General features: G+C 45.1%; 1 protein-coding gene across 1 annotated transcript; it reads left to right on the forward strand.

The window, feature by feature from the left end:
• The first annotated feature begins 97 nt into the window (after positions 1-97).
• On the forward strand, positions 98-16,961 carry AMMECR1 (Alport syndrome, mental retardation, midface hypoplasia and elliptocytosis chromosomal region gene 1). Its single transcript, XM_010158791.1, has 6 exons — positions 98-137; positions 632-746; positions 5,955-6,045; positions 7,567-7,663; positions 12,546-13,075; positions 16,271-16,961. The coding sequence occupies exons 2-5, from the start codon at positions 660-662 to the stop codon at positions 12,658-12,660; spliced, it is 390 nt and encodes a 129-aa protein (XP_010157093.1). The 5' UTR covers positions 98-137; positions 632-659; the 3' UTR covers positions 12,661-13,075; positions 16,271-16,961.
• The last annotated feature ends 3,283 nt before the right edge of the window (positions 16,962-20,244 follow it).

Genomic DNA, 20,244 nt, shown 5'->3' on the forward strand with positions numbered 1-20,244 from the left:
GAGGACTAGCGTAGCTGTTGGCAAGCTTCCCTGTTGCTAACCATTCCCTCTGCTTTGCGGAACAGCTCCGAGGCCTGTAGGTTCACCGGTCTGTAGAGCCCTTGGGTGTTTTTACCTTTTTACATTCACCTTTGCCAGTAAGCATGAATATTACTCTTTTTTTTGAGAATATTCTGCTTGTTTGGATTATTTTTTCAGGAATAATTAAGTTCTCCAGTTTGGTTACTGTATATCATGTTTGAGTATTGCAGGCTATAGAATTTCCCCATGTCGTGTAGTTTAATCCTTTTTGAGAGGGATTTACTAAATTGCAAGTAGAAGAGCTATTGCTTTTGTGACTTTTTCCAAAAGCTCTCTGCTGCTTCGTTAATGAGGTGGTCACAGTAGCAAAACCAGCTCGGGAAGGAATGACCCTCAGAACACCTGACTGGCCAGCCAAGGACTGCAGTGTCTAAGGAAAATGTTGGGAATGTTGGTCAGTGTGTTGCACTGGCGACGGGATTATCAAACTGGTCATCATTTCATCAGGGGGTTTTGGTCCTTTATATTTTTGAGTTGATTCATTAGATCCTTGAACTTAAAAACAAGCAAACAAAAAAAATCCTTTGAAATTCTGTTTTGTCTTCAACAGTGCCCTTAAAGATAGTCGTTTCCCCCCAATGACGAGGGATGAGCTGCCACGGCTTTTCTGCTCAGTGTCTCTACTCACTAACTTTGAAGATGTGTGTGACTACATGGACTGGGAGGTAAGGACGTCAGAAACCGTTCACGACAAGTGCTTTCGCACCACGAGCATCTCCAGCGGAAGTCACACCGTTTAAATTGCCTGCCTGCATTGAGCGGTGGCCGGTTCGCGCTCCACACGCGCTGTGCTGTGCAGAGATTGAAAAGGTCCTGTTTGACAGCGCTGTCATCGCCTTCAAAGGCCGTGGAGACGGAACGAAGGTGTGTTCTTGCCCCCTGGGCGCTCGGAGCAAAAGTGGCCTGCGCAGCTGGACTTGTGCCGAGGCCTCCGTCAGGCAGGGTGGTGTCTGCGTGCTGGCGCCTGAGGTGGCTTTTGCAGCTTAGCTACAGAAACACGGGGGATCGGGCCAGTTGTTCTGCAGAGGGCATGTTCCAGTATGAAAGTCTGGTGTATGCTTCTGGAAGGAAGCACGGCCAGACATCACAGCCCCAGACAAGCTGCCTTCTTTAGCCCGTAGGAGTGAGCCGTTTATCTTCCCAAAACTTTGCTTTCAGAGCCAGTGGCTTGCGCAGACCCGCAAAGCCCTTCTACAACGAGGCCAAGGGCATCATTGCTCTCGTTTTTCTTTTTACTTATGCATGGGAGCTGGATCTGTCTTAATTGTTAGGTTCTAGAGAACTGCATGCATTCTCTTGGAACAGCAGCCTAAGAAATTATGAAGCAAATGCTGCTTTTAGAATTATCCCTGGGAAGGTGTACTGAAGGAAGTGTTCTTCTGTATTCTGCTTTTTCCCAAATTATTTGAAGTTGGACTTCAGGTGAACTTCTCATCTCAGCCAGTATGACTGTTGTGTTGCTCCTTGAGTCTGTTATTTGAGTGGACATAAAAACATGTGGAAATTGTCGTGTATGATAGCGGACATGTTATACTGCCAGAGGCACCATGCAAGTTACGGTATTTCCCTTCAATAATGACTTAGCCCTACTAAATAGGGTTTCTTAAAAGAACACATAACAAATGTATGTTGAATAGGAATTTCTTTTTTTTGTTCTTAAAATGGTTATACCCAGCAGCAACCTTAGCATTATGAATTTTAGAGTTGCTGAAAAGCTACTAAAAATGCGTTTCCTGTTCAGTCATAATGACAAGGGCTTCTTCCCTCTGATATGTAATTCTGAATGAGGTGAATGTAAGTTTCCTTTGGGGTTTATCAGCATTTTCACCATAATCAGAATTATTCATTTTTGATGTATTGTCAGACCAAAAATAAATCTTCGCTGAGGCTGTATGTGCATTCCAACAAGAAGCTTTGCCCAGAGAAGTACTTTGTCTTATCACTGAGCCGTTAGGGTACTTTAAACAGTGTTTTCAAGTCTGTAGGGACTTTTAAGCTAAACCAAGCTAGAGGTCAACAATGAAAATGGTGGAACGTTTCTGCTTTAGTAGGTTGACTTCTGGTAGTAACCACTGTGATGGCTTCAGTTTCATTTACGGAGAATGAAAGATCATCCAGTCCCACCCCCTGCCATGGGCAGGGACACCTTCCCCCAGACCAGGTTGCTCAAAGCTGCATCCAGCCTGGCCTTGGACACTCACAGGGATGGGCCATCCACAGCTTCTCTGGGCAACCGGTCCCAGTGCCTCCCCACCCTCTCCGGGAAGACTTTCTTCCTGATATCTAATCTAAACCTCCCTGATTTCAATTCGAACCTGTTACCCCTTGTCCTGTCACTCCCTGCCCTTGTAAAAAGTCCCCCCCCAGCTTCCTTGTAGCCCCTTCAGGCACTGGAAGGTGCAAGGAGGTCTCCCCGGAGCCTTCTCTTCTCCAGGCTGAACAAGCCCACCTCTCTCAGCCTGTCCCCATGGCAGAGGGGCTCCAGCCCTCGGAGCATCTCCGTGGCCTCCTCTGGACTCGCTCCAACCCGTCTATATCCTCCCTATGTTGAGGGCTCCACAGCTGGACGCAGCACCCCAGGTGGGGTGTCACGAGAGGGCCGAGTACAGGGGCAGAATCCCCTCCCTCGCCCTGCTGGCCACACTTCTGATACAGCCCAGGATACGGTTGGCCTTCCGGGCTGCCAGCGCACACGGACGGCTCATGTCCAGCTTTTTGTCTGCCAGTACCCCAAGTCCTTCTCCTCAGGGCTGCAGTCTATCCACTCTCCACCCCGCCTTTAGTCATGAACCGAGGCCGATGCTGCTTCGCCACACTCCAGTTACCCTTGCAGCAAGCAGGACGATCACCACGTTAGTGTCAACTGAGTGTCACACGGAGTCATTTACGTCTGCAGAACTGTGCCTCCTTGCTGTGTTGATCCAAAAGGCCTTTAGCTTGTATGCACCGGTTTAAATATTAGCTGAAGTAGTTGCGGCCAGTACTGTTAGCTGAACGGTGGCTTTTCCTTGTTGACAAAGTTAGTACATGCTTTCCTTCCTGCAAGTGCAGCGGCACAAGCGACTCTGGCAGCTTGTATTCCTGGGAACAGAGAAGAATACTCTTGGGGTCAGTATTTATTCTGCTTGGACTTCAGTGATTCCATGCATATAAATAAAGTATTTGTTAAAAGAAGAACGCTTGTCGTGAAGCAGAGTCTTTCGCCTCCATTGTTACATCAGAACGTAATACTTCAGCCCTGCTGAAGATGCTCAGACAGAAGCCAGAATATTTGATACATGTGTGGGGCTAAAAAGCTGCAGGAGTCAGTGAGTAAGGAGTGGGCTCAGCTTCTAACAAGCAGCAGTGTTTGCTTAACCCGACGTGTTCCTTTCCAGACTAGTCTGCGTACAGCCGATTCCATCGCGCTAGTTAGGTGAAGAAAGGGGAAGTCGCTGTGTTAGGTGGTGTCGTAAGGAGTACTGTACGAGTTAGAGGCCAGCTGTTTTGTTTGAAAAGTTGATAGCTTGCTGCCGTTGAGAGGTTGAGCTGACAAAGCAGGAGTCGGCAGAGGGTTGGCCGTAACCCCGAACGGCCAGATCTGGTTCATCGCGCGGTTACGGAGTGCTTGTTCCGGTGGAAGCGGGAGGCAGGCCGGCAGAGTTGGTCACAGTGTGACTGCGGTGAGATTGTACCTCGAGCCGTGTCTCTGGTCTGAGGAGAAAGCAAACAGCGGGTGAACTTCAGGAACAGGCAGACATTGTTGGTAACACCAAGGAGCTGTTGCACTACTCCAGCTCCTGGCTATTCCGTGTGGGTTCTTTGTAATCTCCTTTAATGTATTTCTGAAAAAATATTTGCAATTAATTAATCTTAAACTAATTAGTGATAATTGCATGGAAATCTCTGGCAGATTTCAGTGCAGTAGATAAGACTGAATAGAATGATTATTTGATGACAATTTACTCGGCAGTGGACTAGGAGCTTAAATTTCGGCAAGGCTCGACGTTCGAGATGCTTATGCGAATCCCCTGTTGATGGCCTGACGAGAATATGGTTATTTCACCCTCTTGGTGTGGCTGGAGGGTCAGCACAAGAGGAAGAGACCTGTGAGCTGTGTTTGCAGCTCAGAGCAGCCAAACACGAGAGTCGCTTGAGCTTCGGTTTTGGGGTGGGTTTAGGAACAACTGCTTTTTAGCCCAGCTGAGGTGGACACAGAGCGGTACCGTGGGCAGGAAAAAAAAGCTTGGCAGAACAATAAATCTGGTGTGTGTGTGCTTCCCCATCCTGAAGTATGTGTAAATAAACGATTCACTAAAAAAAGGTGTATGAACAAAGGTGAATGTGTGTAAATACACAGCAAAGTCTGAAGTTCTGTTGAGGTCACTTCAGAAGTAAAATGAAAAAATGCAGTGTAATGCAGTGCTTAGGTGCAGCGAAAGATCTGGGTGTAATTGTCACTGGATCTAGTTTTAAGTAGCCCCTGGCCACTTACACAGCGGGCCAGAATGTTTATACCCACGGGCGTTGGGTACGCAGAATACAGTATTCCATGCTCTCAAGCCCTGTGGAAATACTTCTGTTGGAAGCGAGTGGTTTGTCACCTTTGAAGTCTCTCTCCTTTTCTCACTTTCCTCTCCCAGGAGCAACAGTCTAAATAGATTCCGTCTGGGAGGCGGACAGAGCAACCGCGTGTCCTTACGCAGCTCAGGATACCGGCACGTAGTCATTTCCTAGTAAATGGGAGGAGATGAGACAGAACTTTACCTCCATCTGAGAAGATGGTTGGTCAGTTTTTCTGAACCGCACAGATTATGCTACAAAAACTTGCCTGTCGTGTATCAGTGATTCTGAGGAGCGTTCCCATGGCTCCGTACAGCATTCTGTGCTGGGCCTGGTAGGCAGGCCGGTTACAGTCCAGGTACTGCCTTCCAAACACGTACCTCCCATCCTGGAGAGGAATATTTTGGGAAGTTTCACAGGTTTCATCAGTGCAGGAATGTTGGTCTCTTGTGGAATTCAAAATAAATTCCCACCTCTGCCCAGGCCAGTCTTAGTGCGGATCGCTCTCCTTTTGCTTGTGTGTAGCTCCCCTTTGTTGAACTCGGGCCTGCTGTGGGTTAACCGGAGCTGAACGATGAGGGGCCATCGGTACCGGACCGAGAGTGCCGCTTCGCTTCACAGAACACCATGAAATCTTCCACACCAGAGGAATTGTGGGTGCAACTGTCCTGCCTTGTTTATTTTCCTCTACGTCTTCTTCTTCTACAGACACGGGGCTGGAAGTCCATTGAAACTATGAACCTTTGGGTTCATAACGGCATCATCTGCATATACAGATCTGATTGCTCCAGTGATTATATATCCATGTTAGGAAGGTCAGGTTTAGGAGTGTTTGGTAATGAAATATCACATTAAAATTTGCAGGGAGTCAGATTTGTTAGTCTCAAAGTAATTTTTCCTATTTAAGAAATGTTAGGATCATGGGGAAAAGACTCTTCCATTTCCTCATGCTTTCGTTGTTCAGTTGTTACGTGGAACACAATTAATGCTCCTAATTGAAGCCTCATTCGATTCTGTGTGGCGACAGGGTGACTTCGGCAGCCTCAGCATTGCTGACGGTGCCAGGGCACCAGCGGAGGCAGAGCGACTTTGGCATCGCAGCGGGCTGTCCCTCAGCCCAGGAGTGAAGCTCCGTGGCAGGGAGCCGAGGGGTGACCTTACAGGGCTGCACGGTGAACTCCTTTCGGAAGGGTTACGTTCACTTCAGCACCGCCTCTTGAAACTCTGTGCAAAACGGTATTCGCCACGGGAAGGTTCACATGTGGGTTTTATCATGTTGGAAATCTCTTTTTCTCTGTCGGTGTACTAACAAAGCTGCCGATCTCTTGCAGGTGGGTGTACATGGCATTAGGATAGAATTCATCAATGAAAAAGGATCAAAACGCACCGCCACCTACTTACCGGAGGTTGCAAAGGAGCAAGGTCATTGTCGCACTTTATTTCATATGATCTGGTGAAGGATTTAAACGTACATATAAATCTAAAATGCACTGTTTGACCTTGCACTGATGTCAGATGATGGAGCCAGATTTACCTGTAAGAAGACTCTTTTATAAAATGCCGATTCCGTGCCTGTAGCAGTCCCCTTAGAGGGACTCAGTAAAATGTAGCTGCTGTTTAAACCAGTCGGACGCGCAGTGTAGCTGTGGGGAAATGAAACAGAGGGGTGGGTGGTGCAGTGCTGTCCGAGGGCCTCACGGTCGTTAAAAGCTGCCACTTTTGTACAGTTGTTACGCTGTGATGTCAGTGACGTGCACAAACTCTACAGTGATGCATCTCTGGTCAGTTACCTTAACAGCTGATTTATTCCTAAATTCGCAGCAATCAAGGTTGGTTTGTTGGGGTTTTTTCCCACTTAGGTACTTTCTGCTAGTAGTTAATTCCTGTTATAAAGGAAACACTGGCTTTGTGGGTTTTCTGATGGATGGAAGGGAATTGCTTTCGATGTGAGGTCCAAAAATAACACTGTTCTAGTCCTAATAAAGGCACAGACCAAAGTCTGTGAGTTAAAAAAACTAGAGTAGGTTTTGTTGAACAGCTTAGTCTGCTCACTACGGGGTTTTATTCCATGCTTGACAACGTGTCTCAGACTTTTACATTTTCCATTGCTGGGCTTTTTTTTTTCTTTTCATATTTGAGCTGGTCTGCTAAGGAATAGGGTGAAACCTTTACTGAGGATCATCTGAAATTGGTAGTTCTGTTTCCAACCAGTCTCTTAAACATCCACTTGTATTTTTTATATACCCCAGACTACCCTTTTTTTAACGTAACAATGTGACTAATCAAATTGCATCTTTTGGAAATAACATGTGTAACAGCTACTTCAAGTATTAGGCTTTTTAAAATCAATAAATAGGAATTTTGAATAGCATGAAGATTTTATTGCGAACAATAATGAATCTGTATTTTTAATCTATCACTTTTGATATTGCCCAGCTACCTACAGTGTTTAGTAGTTCTGAAATTGGAAATACTACAGTAAAGTGATATTTATGGAGAAGTCTAATCTCTGAAGTTCTCTGCATGTTTAACTACTAATTATTTAAAATTTTATCCAGAAATGTAACGTTTCATACTGTCACAGACATTTGTACGTCTGTGATGACATACACAGACATGTATGAAGTGATTGTGATCCGTGCTCAGAACCTGATCGTTTCAGAAAAGTTTCATTTTGTGTCTCACCCCCAGTCTAGGACACCTGGATACAGTGGGTCCACTTCTAAAATATTTCAGCCACGAGATAGAAATACCTGTTGTGTGTAAAGAAATCCCATACCTCACATTTCCCTCAGCTGTATCCGAGTAGGGGATAAGGAGCTACACTTCATACAGAAGTTTAGCAGAGGACTCTCAGTGACGCGACGCACTGTACTGTCTGTTTGCAACATCTCTTCTTGCTGCTGTGTTTCTCACCAGTTTTCACTACTGTAAAATTCACAGGATGGGACCACATTCAAACCATAGATTCCTTATTGAGGAAAGGAGGCTACAAAGCTCCGATCACTAATGAATTCAGGAAAACAATAAAGCTAACCAGGTATGCCTCGCGGGATACTGCAGATAAGTCCTTATAATGCTGTGATGTGTTCATTCCCGGTAAGTGCTTGTTTCAGCTGTTCACTGTAAGCTTTCCTGTGTACATTATTAAGGATTTCTTTCTTTTCACAATAGCTGTAGGACTTTTGGGAATCCCTGTGCCTTCGCAGAGATCAGTGGCACTGAGCAGGAGAGAACAGGCCGCTGTTAAGTACCAGGTTGTGTCAGTACCAGGGTACCCGCGTCTGTTGTTTCGTAACCCTGAAACCTTCGCGGTGCATCAGCTCCTGCTCGCTGCACTGTGTTCGCTGGTGGGAACGGATTTCCAGGGGCCGTTGTTAACGAGGATTACTTGCTGCTCTCAGTCTGTATTTGAGCAGATGGTGCCCTGTGGGGTTGCTGCGGAGAAGTCGCGGGGGCTGCTCAGTACCAGTAATCTCTTTGGTTCTCAGAGGAACCATTGGGTCGTCCCTATCTGCTGCGGGGTACAGGTTTCCCTCGTCCTAACCGGAGTGCGGTACCTGATGGACAGCTGCTGTACCCGTTGGACTGCGTCGGGGGGGTCTCCAGAGTGAAAGACGTGAATTTAGTATTTCATACCTGTCACTCTTGCACACTAGTGTATGTTGATTTTGCTAATTTAATAAAAGGTGTTCTTAGTGAGTAGGAGCCAAAATATTTTAGAATTAGCAGCAGATATTCTGCCCATAATATTGTCGTTACATGAAGGGCGGAGGAGTGAATGTCTATAAGGATGTCTCTAAAACGATACCTTTTTATAAGCTTGCAGTGGAAAATGACTGCTAAACTCTAGTTATCAATTCCATGCTTGGAGAAATAATTTTTTTAGGTCTTACATCATAGAATCATAGAATCACAGAATGGTTTGGGTATGAAGGGACCTTAAAGATCACCCAGTTCCAACCCCCTCTGCCATGGGCAGGGACACCTTCCACTAGACCAGGTTGCTCCAAGCCTCATCCAGCCTGGCCTTGAAGACATCCAGGGATGGGACATCCACAACATCTCTGGGCAACCTGTTCCAGTGCCTCACCACCCTCTCTGTGAAGAATTTCTTCCTGATATCTAATCTAAACTTCCCTGATTTCAATCATAAGGAAGCATTGGCTGTTCATCCTCTTCAGGGAGGCCACGTTTGACATTCTGTTAATACAAATAACAAAGGTAGACTCCTTTTTCCTAAGGTGTTACCCTTCCTGCCTCGTATCAACTTTTCACACTCGTAGGGTCACAAAATTAGTCCTAAAAATGTGGTGCGTATCATCCTGGTATCTGTGTCCTGATTTCTGTGGCAATTCTCTCCTCAGTGCAGCCAGGTGTAAGGGAGACTCGACTTCCTTGTCCCTAATTAAACCCCAGTCCTTTCATTTCAGACATTTGAGAGTACTTGGATTCTCCTGTTTATGGACTTTTATAGGACCAATCCCTGAGATTTTGGTTCTTTTCAGCCTCCATGTTTGCCGTCTTCATCTACAAATCTTGCTATTACTTAGCATTAGTGGTAGAATTAGTTCAGAGCAAGTAGAAGACAAAGCATTTCTTAGGAAAACAAATCTTTTGGTATTGGAGGAATTACTTATTCAGTGATCTTGTGGATGAAGAATAAAGACCTTGTGTCCCAGCCACTGTTCAGATTCCGGATTCTTGTAGGAACCTGATTACTGTGGAGTAGCTGTAACTAAGGAGAAGACGCTATTCTGAAGGTTAAATCTGGGAGGAAGGATTTACAGAATCCAGCTAAATTCCCAAATGCTGAACCCCTGTCCCCTTTTCATTTATTTCAGCTGTACACCTTGTAACCTTCTATTCAGTAAGAATATATGGACAGAGCTGAGGGTGAGAGTAACAGTGCTGTAGTTCTTAAATGGCAATTTCTCTACACCTCACTAGCTAAGGAATTTATTTTTCCAAGAAATGAACATTCTAAATAGCACATATTTTCTTCCAGCTCCGTGATTTTGTTTGGAGCAATGGCATGCGAGCGCAGAACAAACCAAACAAAACCCCCCAAAACCACCACCCCCCAGAAAAACACCAAAACGCCCGTGTTTAGTGTATTTAAGCACACAACACCCAAACAGCCAGCAGAATCACTGGCCTGGCAAGTGGAATAAACAAAGCACCATTTTTAATGCTGAGAAGAAATCTGGGGTTTGGCTGGCTGGTTTACTTCCTTACAAACGCAGCTTCTGCTGGCATATTGCAAACAGTGGTGTTGAAATAGGGACCATTTCCCAGCATCAGACCTTTTAGAGCCTTATTTTAGTAACTTGTCATATGGTAAAAGATGTATTGGAAGAGTGGAATAAGTGCTTTTAACTTCCTTTTCAAGTCTCTGAATAGAAGGAAATGCCCTGTGTGTGACTGAAGCGGTAAGCTGATCAACACTAGTGTGTGGCTAACGATCTCCAGGTTAACACCCAGGAGTTCTGGCCATGCTTCGCAGACGACAGCGGAGAACGGGTGGAGCTGAAGGAAGCGTACCCTTCCCAGGGTCTAGAAAGAAGCATTTCATCGGCTGACATAAGCAGATGGGACGCTGGTTGGGCTGCCTTTGGCCTGCTCTGACCCACTTCCAACCAGCTTCGTTAAGTGCCAAGCGCATGCTTTAGTTTTGTCATGGGATTTCATTCACGGACCAGCGTGCCGCCTACCCTTCACATCAGTTGAAGGAGAGCTGCAGCTAATCCCTCAGCAAGGACCAGCAGCCGCCTGTTAAATTAGTACATCGTTAACAAATAGTTGTATCGAGCAAGTGCGGGCACCTTTTGCGCTCTGCAGCTCACCGGCTGAAGGCAGAAGCTGCGAGCGTAAGGTGTTCTGCTCCCTGCCCCTGGCAAAGAGGCAGCAGAAGCTAATGTGTTTGCCACCTTAATTGCTGCAGTCGGTAACCCAACGGTAGTTTAAGCTTTCTGTTGGGTGGTGAGTGCGAGGGGTTGAGCCATCTGCTGTGGTTTTTTCAGACCTAAAAGAGCAGAGAACAACCAGAGCAACTCCAGAAGAAAGTTGTGATAGAAAGTGGCAGAATTTTAAATCACTGTAGCTGGATTCACCAGACCTCATCTGTCAGATCCTTTATGCAAGGTCTTTCTAAAGTGAAACTTGTGCAAATGTGGAATAGTGTTGGTTTTGTGCAGATTTTACACTTCTGCAGAGAAGTGTAAATGTGGCAATATGTTCCTTCTTGTCAGACAGTGCTGGTGCAAGTGTAGCCCAAATATTTGTTGTCAGGGCCTGGATTCTGCTTGTGGTACATGGAGCTGGCTGATGCCATCGTGGCACCTCTGTTCCTTTTCAACGGTCTTGGGAATCTGGAGAGGTCCTAGTCAACCGGCAGCTGGCAAATGTCCCAGTTTTCAAGAAGGGTAAGAGGAAGGCCCTGGGAATTACAGGACTGTCAGTCCCACTTCAGGGCCTGGAAAAACTATGGAGGTGGTTATTCTGGGAGTTAATGAAAAACACTTGGAGACAACGCAGTCATTGGTCAGTGACGAGGGCAACGTCCTGCTTGAGGAACTTAATCTCCTTTGATGCGAGGGTCACCCATCTGCATGACCAAGGGAAGCCGGTAGATGTGGGGTTTTTGTACTTTAGCAAAGCTCTGGATGCTCTCACAGTGTCCTTCTGGACAAAATGTCCAGCCTGCTGCTAGCCCAGCCCATAGTATGTCGAGTGAGCAGTTGCTCAGGCTCGAAGCGTTTCAGTAAGCCGGGTGACGTCAGGTGGGCAGCTGGTCACCAGTGGGTTCCCCAGCACTCAGTTCTAGGGCCAGGGCTCTGGTAATGTCTCTGTGAGTGACCCGGATGCAGGAGTCAAATGCACATGAGGTTTGCCGACGCTGCTGAACTGCGAGGAGCTGTGGATTCCCTCAAGGGTAGAGGCCTTACAGAGAGGTCTGGATAGAGAGCTGGGCAATTACCAACCATAGAACACTTAACAAGAGCAAGTGCAGGACCTGGGATAGGGTAATTCTGTAATCATGGAATGGTTTGGGTTGGAAGGGACCTTAAAGATCACTCAGTTCCAACCCCCCTGCCATGGGCAGGGACACCTTCCACTAGACCAGGATGCTCCAAGCTTCCCTCCCGAGCGGCAGCGGAGGGGGAGGTGCTGATCTCTCTGGTGACCAGTGACAGGACACGAAATGGGGTGAAGCTGCACCAGGGTAAGCTCAGAGTGGGTATTAGGAATGGGTTCTTCACCGAGAGAGTGGTTGGTCACTGGAACAGGCTCCCCGGGGAAGTGGTCAGGGTACCAAGCATGTTCAAAGAGTGTCTGGATGATGCTTTTGGTCATGTGGTTAATTTTAGGTAGTCCTGCGAGGAACGGGGAGTTGGGCTGGATCCCTATGGGTCCCGTAGAATTTGAGGTAGTCTAGGATTGTAGTCTAAAAGAGAAATAACTCCATTTAATGTGGCTGGGATTATTTTAAAAGCAGAATTTGGCAGACAGTTGATACTGATTGTTTAAAAACAGCCCCAAAACCTCTAGTGCTTGTTTACCCTTTTTCTCCTACTTTTTTTGTAGAGGGTTGGCTGAAGTTCTGTGACATCCTCAATAAATCATCAAGAGTTTCTATTCCCTCTACCTTGAGCGACGTCCTAGGCAACAATTCCTAACAGTTCTGTTTGTTTAAAATGTTTTTCATGGGCACTTATGTTGTGGTTTGTGAAGTGATTCAAGAATGACCCTGACAACCGTGGCGGTTCCCTCCCTGCCTTTGTGCAAGTGAAGTCAGTCTTGTTCCCAGCAGCAGAAATACAGAGCTGTTGTCATTAAACGTGCCACTACCACTGCATTTTTAGTGCTACTTGCAGCTTTCTGGTAACAGTCCTTGAATTTGTTTCTTTGCTCTTTTCTAGGTACCGTAGTGAGAAGATGACAATGAGCTACACAGAGTACCTTGCCCATCGTCAGCACCATCACTTCCAAAATGGTATTGGGCACCCCCTTCCACCATACAACCATTATTCCTGACACTGAGCCGCATGACCAGTCACTGGACCTCTCTGCAGACCTCTTCCCAGGAGACCCTGCCCCTTCTTGGTCTAGCTATCTCTATTACTGTACCATTTTATGATGATAGTTTCCGTTGCCATGCTGAGACTGTTGGTTAAGCTCATCGTGGCAACGGGAGGGAAAACTGCATTACTACAAAGATCCCATACTTTTTTTATTATTGAGTCACTGCAGATTTTTTTGCAGCATATATAGCCCTTGGGTTTTTTTACGAAATTTTAAATTTCTACTTCATTAACATGGAATTATATCAATCAAGGCTTTCTGTGACTGTGGATGGAAGGAAGAGTTTAAGGATTACAGTTAGGGATGCTTTGCTTCGCGAAAAGGCATTCATGGCTTTTGCATTCATAGGTGTGACAGGGAATGAAACATATCAAATTCAGGTATTAGACTAGACAATGACTTGCATTTTCATAATGTTCTTAGCAATGTTGTGTGTACAGTATCTCACCCCCTCAGTAGAGGTTTCATGTAGCTATATACATGACCTTCAGATCCAGCACTTTCAGCCAGGATGCCGAGGCTGACACACAAAACACTTTTTGGGATGAAGAGAAGCGATTACGTGTGCGGCAAGAGGCCACGTGAACAGGGCAGCATTTTCAGAACCGAGTGGTCTGATTGGTAGGGCAGGACACAATCCAGATACCTTTGTCTCCCCTTCTGTGCTGGGAATCGAGGGCCGTCCAGCCCTGTCAAGACCAGTCACAATAACGCATTTGTAATGTGACGCTGCCTTTCTGATCATCTCCAAGTAGGAGTGGCATTTGGTGTTAAGAACAGGTTGGTGAGTAGCAGATGCCGTATTAGGAAGAAAATGGGTTTAGATTTTAGTGCCTTTAACTATGACGTAACTATATGCTTATATATAAAATTCATAGAAAAAAATATAGCAAACATGCCAGGCATTCTAGCAAGCTACAGCGAGCCTGCTCTGGCGTCAGGTTTCGGGGATTTTTTAAAGTGAGAATTTTTTTTTTTAAATACAGCAAAGCTATTTTGGAAAAGAAAAATCCCCATTTTGTTCTTTCTTCTGCTTTTGAACTTGTTGAGTTTTATCAGGTCATGGATAGTTAGATAAAGTTAACTATTGTTTAAAAAGGAAAAAAAGATTGTTGTGAAAGAGCACAGCACAACTATGCCATAATTTCACATGTTTTCATCTATTGCAGGAATAGTACTTGAGAGCTCTAAGTACTGGGTAGTAATTCTGCCACCCCTCCACACGGTAGAAGAAAGAAAACTGATTGGAACTTTTTCCTGCTGTAACACTAGGATTTAGTAGAAGATATGCGTGGTACATTTGCAAGCTCAGTCTAAGGTCGGAGCTAGCTCCTTGCTCATGTGCCTGCAGAACTCCCGCTAATACCTGTTGTAGCTCAGTGCGTATTCTGGGGGACGATACATGCCGTCTACTACAGAAAAGACCTTCCTGATAGGAGTGAGTAAACCACAGTAAGCAGAAATTCCAGTTATTTCAAATAATTAATTCTTGTATATACATATAGATAAAAAATACCGATAAAATCAATTCAATTCAGTTGTTTTAAAAAAATCAGACTAATTGTAAAAATGTTTCAATAAGGTTCCAAAACCAGATGCGGATCAATTACGCTCAGCCCTTACGTGAGGTTAGCTTTGCCACCTAATTTCTATGGAGGTTCTCACAGGAGGTCTTTGGTATTCCTTCATCCACAGCATTCGATGTCCAAATATTAACACTTTCAGTTGTGATGCCTTAATTTATAAACAGAGGGCCTGAAATGTCAGGAGCCAAGAGATGCCAGCCAGAAGCTGCAAAAATTAATAGATGTTTATACAGAGGCTATTTTGGATGATACTGTTGTCTTGTTTCTGCTTGAGGAACGCTTTTAAATGGATTAGTCTTCAAGTGGAAACTGTGAACAAGTGGCTACCTGATAGAGTTGGTTTTTTTCTTGCCCTTATAGGGAAACTGAGCACAAACTGAATCATTCTGCTGCAAAAAAAATAGTCATCCAACCCCATCTTTACCTGTCATCTCGTTACAGCATGCTCATGCTTCTGCATGAGCCCATTGTTAGACGTTTTTTAAAAAGATCTATTATATATAAAAATATATATGTATTGAAAGGTGCTAATCAACCTCAAGCAGGTCACGTGACTGGTCATGCGGATCTAAAATCATATCAGATTTTTTAAAAAAAATCTTCGATATATGCAGATGTTATACAGAATTTCTTACCAGTGTAATAATGCTATACTGATGAATAAACGATCCTGCAGGTTTTTAAGGACAAGGTCAGCAATACTTCCCACCATGGCTTGGGGGGGAAAAGGGTAGTCCTGTCTCCTTTTTGTACACAGCATAATGCACAATGCATTTTTGTCTATCTCTTAGTAGCTGTTGCTCAAAACTAGAGTTAAAAGGGTGTTATACAAACTGTAAAGGTGTGCTTCTGAAATGAGCTAATGCCAGACCCTTCTGGCCCAGAGTTTTGTATCACTAATTAAAAAACTGTTACGGAGCCTGTGGTCAATCAGATTGTATGCGATCTTTTTTGAAAAGATTGGAATACGCAGCCTATCCGCAGTGTTGCCAGGGCACCTACCTCCTCAGCACGGGAGTGCTGAAAGCGCTATGGATTGTTTCCGTGTAGCCGTGGGTTTGTTTGTGCAGAACGTGCAGTTCACTGTGACACGCGCTGGGACAGAAGAGGTCTGTTTGCTGGAAGCCGACCAAGAGTTGCTTTCGCAAACATCGTTCCCTCGTAGCTCTGGTCAGTACCCCTTCAGATACATTGCTGGGTTAGATACGATTTTTACATTTAATTTGGGGTACTTTAGAAGAAGGTACAGCAAGCAGCTTATTTCCCTGCTCTGTTAAGTTGGGATGCTAATTTATGAGTACTACTCAGTTTGCCTTATTCATTACAGAGATTGTTGGGGTGAGTTTTTTTAATTGTTTTTGCTCAATGTTCCTAAAAACCCTGTTCTGGAAACTGAGTTCAACAACAAAACCGTAGACTTGCCATGAAACTCTTACCTAGTCATGCTTCAAGTGGCCTTCCTTCTGCCCAGCCTGCTGTAGCACTGACTCCACCATCTCGGCCCCAGCGCTGATGGTGGCAGGGGAGGGCACACAAGAGTTCTGACCTCAGCGACACGCAGATCACGGCAGTCCCACCCCTTCGCACACCCTCGCGTTTGTATACGGACCTCTTCGCTTGTCTTCAAATGTGCGGGTTTTTAAAAGTGTTGTCTGGAGTAGGTTACATCTCTTACGTGTGTTAGATCGAACCAAAGAAGCCTCCAGCCATGCCCAGATGCTGCTCCTAAAGCCTGCCTTCCAGTCCTTACGAAATCCCTGCAGGATCCATTGTGTTCACTTTTTTATTTTTGTACAGTTTCTAACTGATTTTTGCTAGTGATGTTAATTAAGTTTATTTGGAGGGTCTGAATATCTCCTCCAGTTAAATAAACTGGTGACTTTCCTTTTATGTTAAAAAAAAAAAAAAAAAAGTCGGGGTGGTGGGGAAAAGAGAAACCCGAAGTGTGCCTCTCAGATTTAAGGGTTTCTGGTTACATTTATTCTTCAGACCAGCAATGATTCTTTATATACAAAGATATGTTTTCCTCGTTTTTTATTACTGTTAAAGAAAAAAAATGAAAAATAAAAACCTCTTTCTTTGCTCTGGACCCAGTAATTGCGCTGGTACATAAACGCACTGAGAAAACAGACTTTTGTTTGAGACTTTTGTAACAACTTATGACTGTTTTTGTATATCAAAGTTGATTCTTTTCAAGATATTTGGATCTAGTTTCTAAGTTATTTTAGTGTTTTATATGTTACAAAGAAAAAAAAATGACTTAATTGTTCACCAGCATCTTGAGTTATCTTTAATGCAGTGGTGACGCACAGCGGGCGCGGAGCTACCTGGAGTAGCTTGAACGGCCTCTGTCCTCTCCTTCCTTCCTTAGTAACTTGATTGAGTACAATAATATCACCGAATCCCTCAGCCCCCTTCCTTTATAACTAGATCCTCCTTCCTTCCACATTTAATTGCTATAAGTGTGAAGAAACTGTTGAAATGGGCATTTTAATATAAGTATGGCTTAAAAAGAGAAAAATGAGGAAAAGGCAAAAAAAAAAAAATATAGAAGGTTATCAGTGGGTCTGTGAGATATGGCTGTGGAAAGATATTGTAGTAGTTTTAACACTATTGTTATTACCTTTTAAATCATTTACCCAATAAAATAAGGAAAAAGAACCACCATTTCTTTTTACGTTTCTCTGCTTAATTTTGTGGCTTTGTGCATTTCATTGACACGTGAAAGGCTGGCGGCGTTCGAAACGCTTTCCTGTGGTTTAGACTTTTTACCTAACTTGAAACACGGGATTTTGGCCGGGCTTGGGCTCCTTAGCCTCCGAGACGGGGAAGTGGTTTCAGCCTTTTGCGTGTACTGGTGCCGCCAAGGCGCGGCCTACACTGCTCGTAGCAACGTTACTCAACAGAATGATGTGCAACACGCCTATCAGAGGCTGTCCTGAAGCATCACCTAAAATGATGATTGCACTACACTGCCTTCATACTGCAGGAGGAGGTGTGAGTCTGTAGAATACCGTGGCTTGCTTTGCCCCGAGGGATTTCTTTTAGCTAGGTATGACAAGCTAGATAACCTACAGACTGTCACGTTGGCCAAATTTTATGGAAAAAATAGTGTACAGTCTGCGCTGACTAAGGGGGGTCCTGCAAAGTGTGGAGTGCTGGGGAAGTTGTCTTTTTCCCTTCCCCCAAAGCTGTAGTCTTCAAACAGTGGGGCCATTTTAAACAGGGTGAGAACAGCACACCAGCCCCTCAGCCCAGTGACAGCCGGCACCGTCGGCACCGGATTTCAGGGTGGCGGCAGTAGCCCTGGCCTGGCAGCGGAGCTTCCTGGGGTGCTGGTCAGTGGGTGGGGGAGCCTTGGCAAACCTCTGCTTTGGGCTGGAGAGCTGTGCTGCTGCCCCAGAGGTGTTTTATTTGAGAAGGGAAGGAGCCTGTTCCTGTGAAGCAGCAAAGCCACAGTCCAGCTGGTGACAAAACAAACTGCAGGTAAAACTGACTTGGAGACTTTGTTCCCTGAGCCAAACTCTTAGCGCACCGAGAGACATTTTCTACAGAGCCTGAGTTACAGGGAGTGTATCTCCCTGGTACGATAATCCCCGAGCAAAGCAAGAAGTTTCTAACATCTCCCTGGGATTCAGACCTGAATTTAGAAGTGGTTTTGTTTGCCATGGACTAATTCAATATTAACAGCTCTTCTGGCTGTAGAGGCAGTCTTTGAAAACAAGCCAATAAAAGCCATGTAACCTTTAGATGTTGAAGCTTGATGCAGCCATTATTCCACTGGCCTCAAAACTTTCACTCAGTCTTCAAAAAAAAAAAGCTCTGAAGGGAAAACGTGCCTGACTAAATAGCTGCCACTGGTTATCTCACAGATCTGGTATCCTTAGAAGAATTGAGTAAAATCTACCTAAAACTTTCACTCCATTCAGAGGTGTAGGCAGTTAAAACTTCCTACCCCAAGTTTCCCATCCTTCTGCTACTTCAGCCAGCTCTGCAGTTCCCACACTATAAAAATCAAACCAGCAAAACAGTGCTGAGTATGAGGATGTTTCAGAGGTGGAAACTCGCTCATTCTTACATCTATGTTGGTATGAACAAAGAAAGGCTGACTTACAATTAGATGCGGAGGACAATTAGCTGTGCCTGAAAAAGGAGGCTGCTTGCTTAGTTCGTCTCAGGTTTCCATAAAGCACTTCATACTAGGCTTCTGCTTAAGCTGTTGGATCTCTCTGTGTGCTGTTCAAGAGAAATTACGCTGGAGAATGGGTTCTGTTGCCCGGCTGCGTGAAAACCTGAAACTTCTACAGCGCATATATAATCATACACGTGGGCATATCCCACATGGGCTTTCTTCCCAGACGGGTATTTGCCAGGAGCCTTGCAGTGAAATACCTGCTTGGCTGACACGTACCAGGTCACAACATTATTGCAGTCTATTTAAATGTATCGTTAACTGCAGCCAGAAACATTTCTGAAGTGCATTAAAACTACTTTGCTGTCACCTGTGGTGTGAGATTGTTTGAGTACCTTAGTCACAGCAGCTTTCTCAGCAAAGTTTTGAGCTGAAAACTTCTGTAGGTGTTCTGTCATCTTCCACTAACGTGACACAGAAGAGGAAACAAAAGACGCTGCCAAACTTGAGGCAAGAACAGCAGAAGATGCGTAGAGAGAGCATCGTCGTGCTCTAACACTGTTTGTTTCCTCAGCTCTTTACCTGAAAGACATGGACAGGGAATATTTCAACAGCGATTAAAGGATTTATGTCCTGCAGCGAGGTCTGCCAGTAAGTCGGGGTTGGCTGTGCTGACTGACAGGCACAGGTCACACTTCAATGCTTGGAACTTCCAGACATCCTGGTTACCGTTGCTCCGCTCCGAAGGCAAGGCGGACCACAGCCAGCAGTACAGACTGCGTAAGGAGAATCCACATTCCGATTTGGTGATGCGCTACCCATTAAAGTCCCCCTCCGGACTCCAGCTGTTAACGTGACCGACTGAAGTGGAAAGTCAGTTCTGGTTTTCTCACCTAGCTGTGATGTCTCAAGCAAGACAGACTCCATGCCTGGCACAATCGCAATGATCACAGAACCGTACAGTATCCATTAAAATGCATTTATTTGTTTTAATTCAAAGGTTTAACAACTATTTGCCCAGTGATGTGGGCTTAGGGCACAACAATGAAAAAAATCAGACCAAAATACAAAAACAAGTACACAAATTACCCCTTATTTGTAAATGTTACCTCATAACCAAGTTTTAGCACATTAAAAAGTTTACAAAATTGATAACACTCTTACAAATTATTCAGAACTAAGCGTTAAGTGGCAGTTGAGCCCCTCCACAGCCAGCCTTGCCCTTGCCCTACCATTCTGTGCCTGGGTAACGCCCCGCGTGAACTAGAGGGCGGGTAACTGGAGCTACATGTTTCCGAAGGCTACCTGGGTCCTCAGCCCCGCGCCCGGGCAGCCCCAGCCCCCCAGCACAGTTTGGCTGGTGAGTGGAGTGGGCATGCTCGCTGTTCTGCCTGCTGCCTCCTCCGCAGCAGCGAGATAATGACTCAGTAAATGCAGAAATAATTTTAAAAAAGTATAAAATTGACCCTGAAGAAAAATAAAAATCATGTAAAAAAACAGCTTGGCTTTGACTAAGTTACACTAAAAGCTGCAAGACAGATGTACAGCATATCACTTGGAGTACAAGAGCACAAAAATCAAGAGATTTGTCACTGTAAAAATGACAACATCGAAGTTGACCGGTCTGCCTGTAGAAACCTTTTGCTGCCTGACAGAAGGGCTGACATATGCCCTCTTCCTGGGTCTGGGCCTTTTCAGAGCTTTGTTAACAATTAGGACCAATTTAATTCTTAAGAATCCACCTCTAGTGAACGAGTTGCAACAGCGAGAAAAACGGCACATCCCTGTTTTCCACAGGTGCATAGGAAACAAAGGCCT

This window comes from Eurypyga helias, unplaced genomic scaffold, assembly GCF_000690775.1.
Source record: "Eurypyga helias isolate BGI_N326 unplaced genomic scaffold, ASM69077v1 scaffold10539, whole genome shotgun sequence".
NCBI lineage: Eukaryota > Metazoa > Chordata > Aves > Eurypygiformes > Eurypygidae > Eurypyga > Eurypyga helias.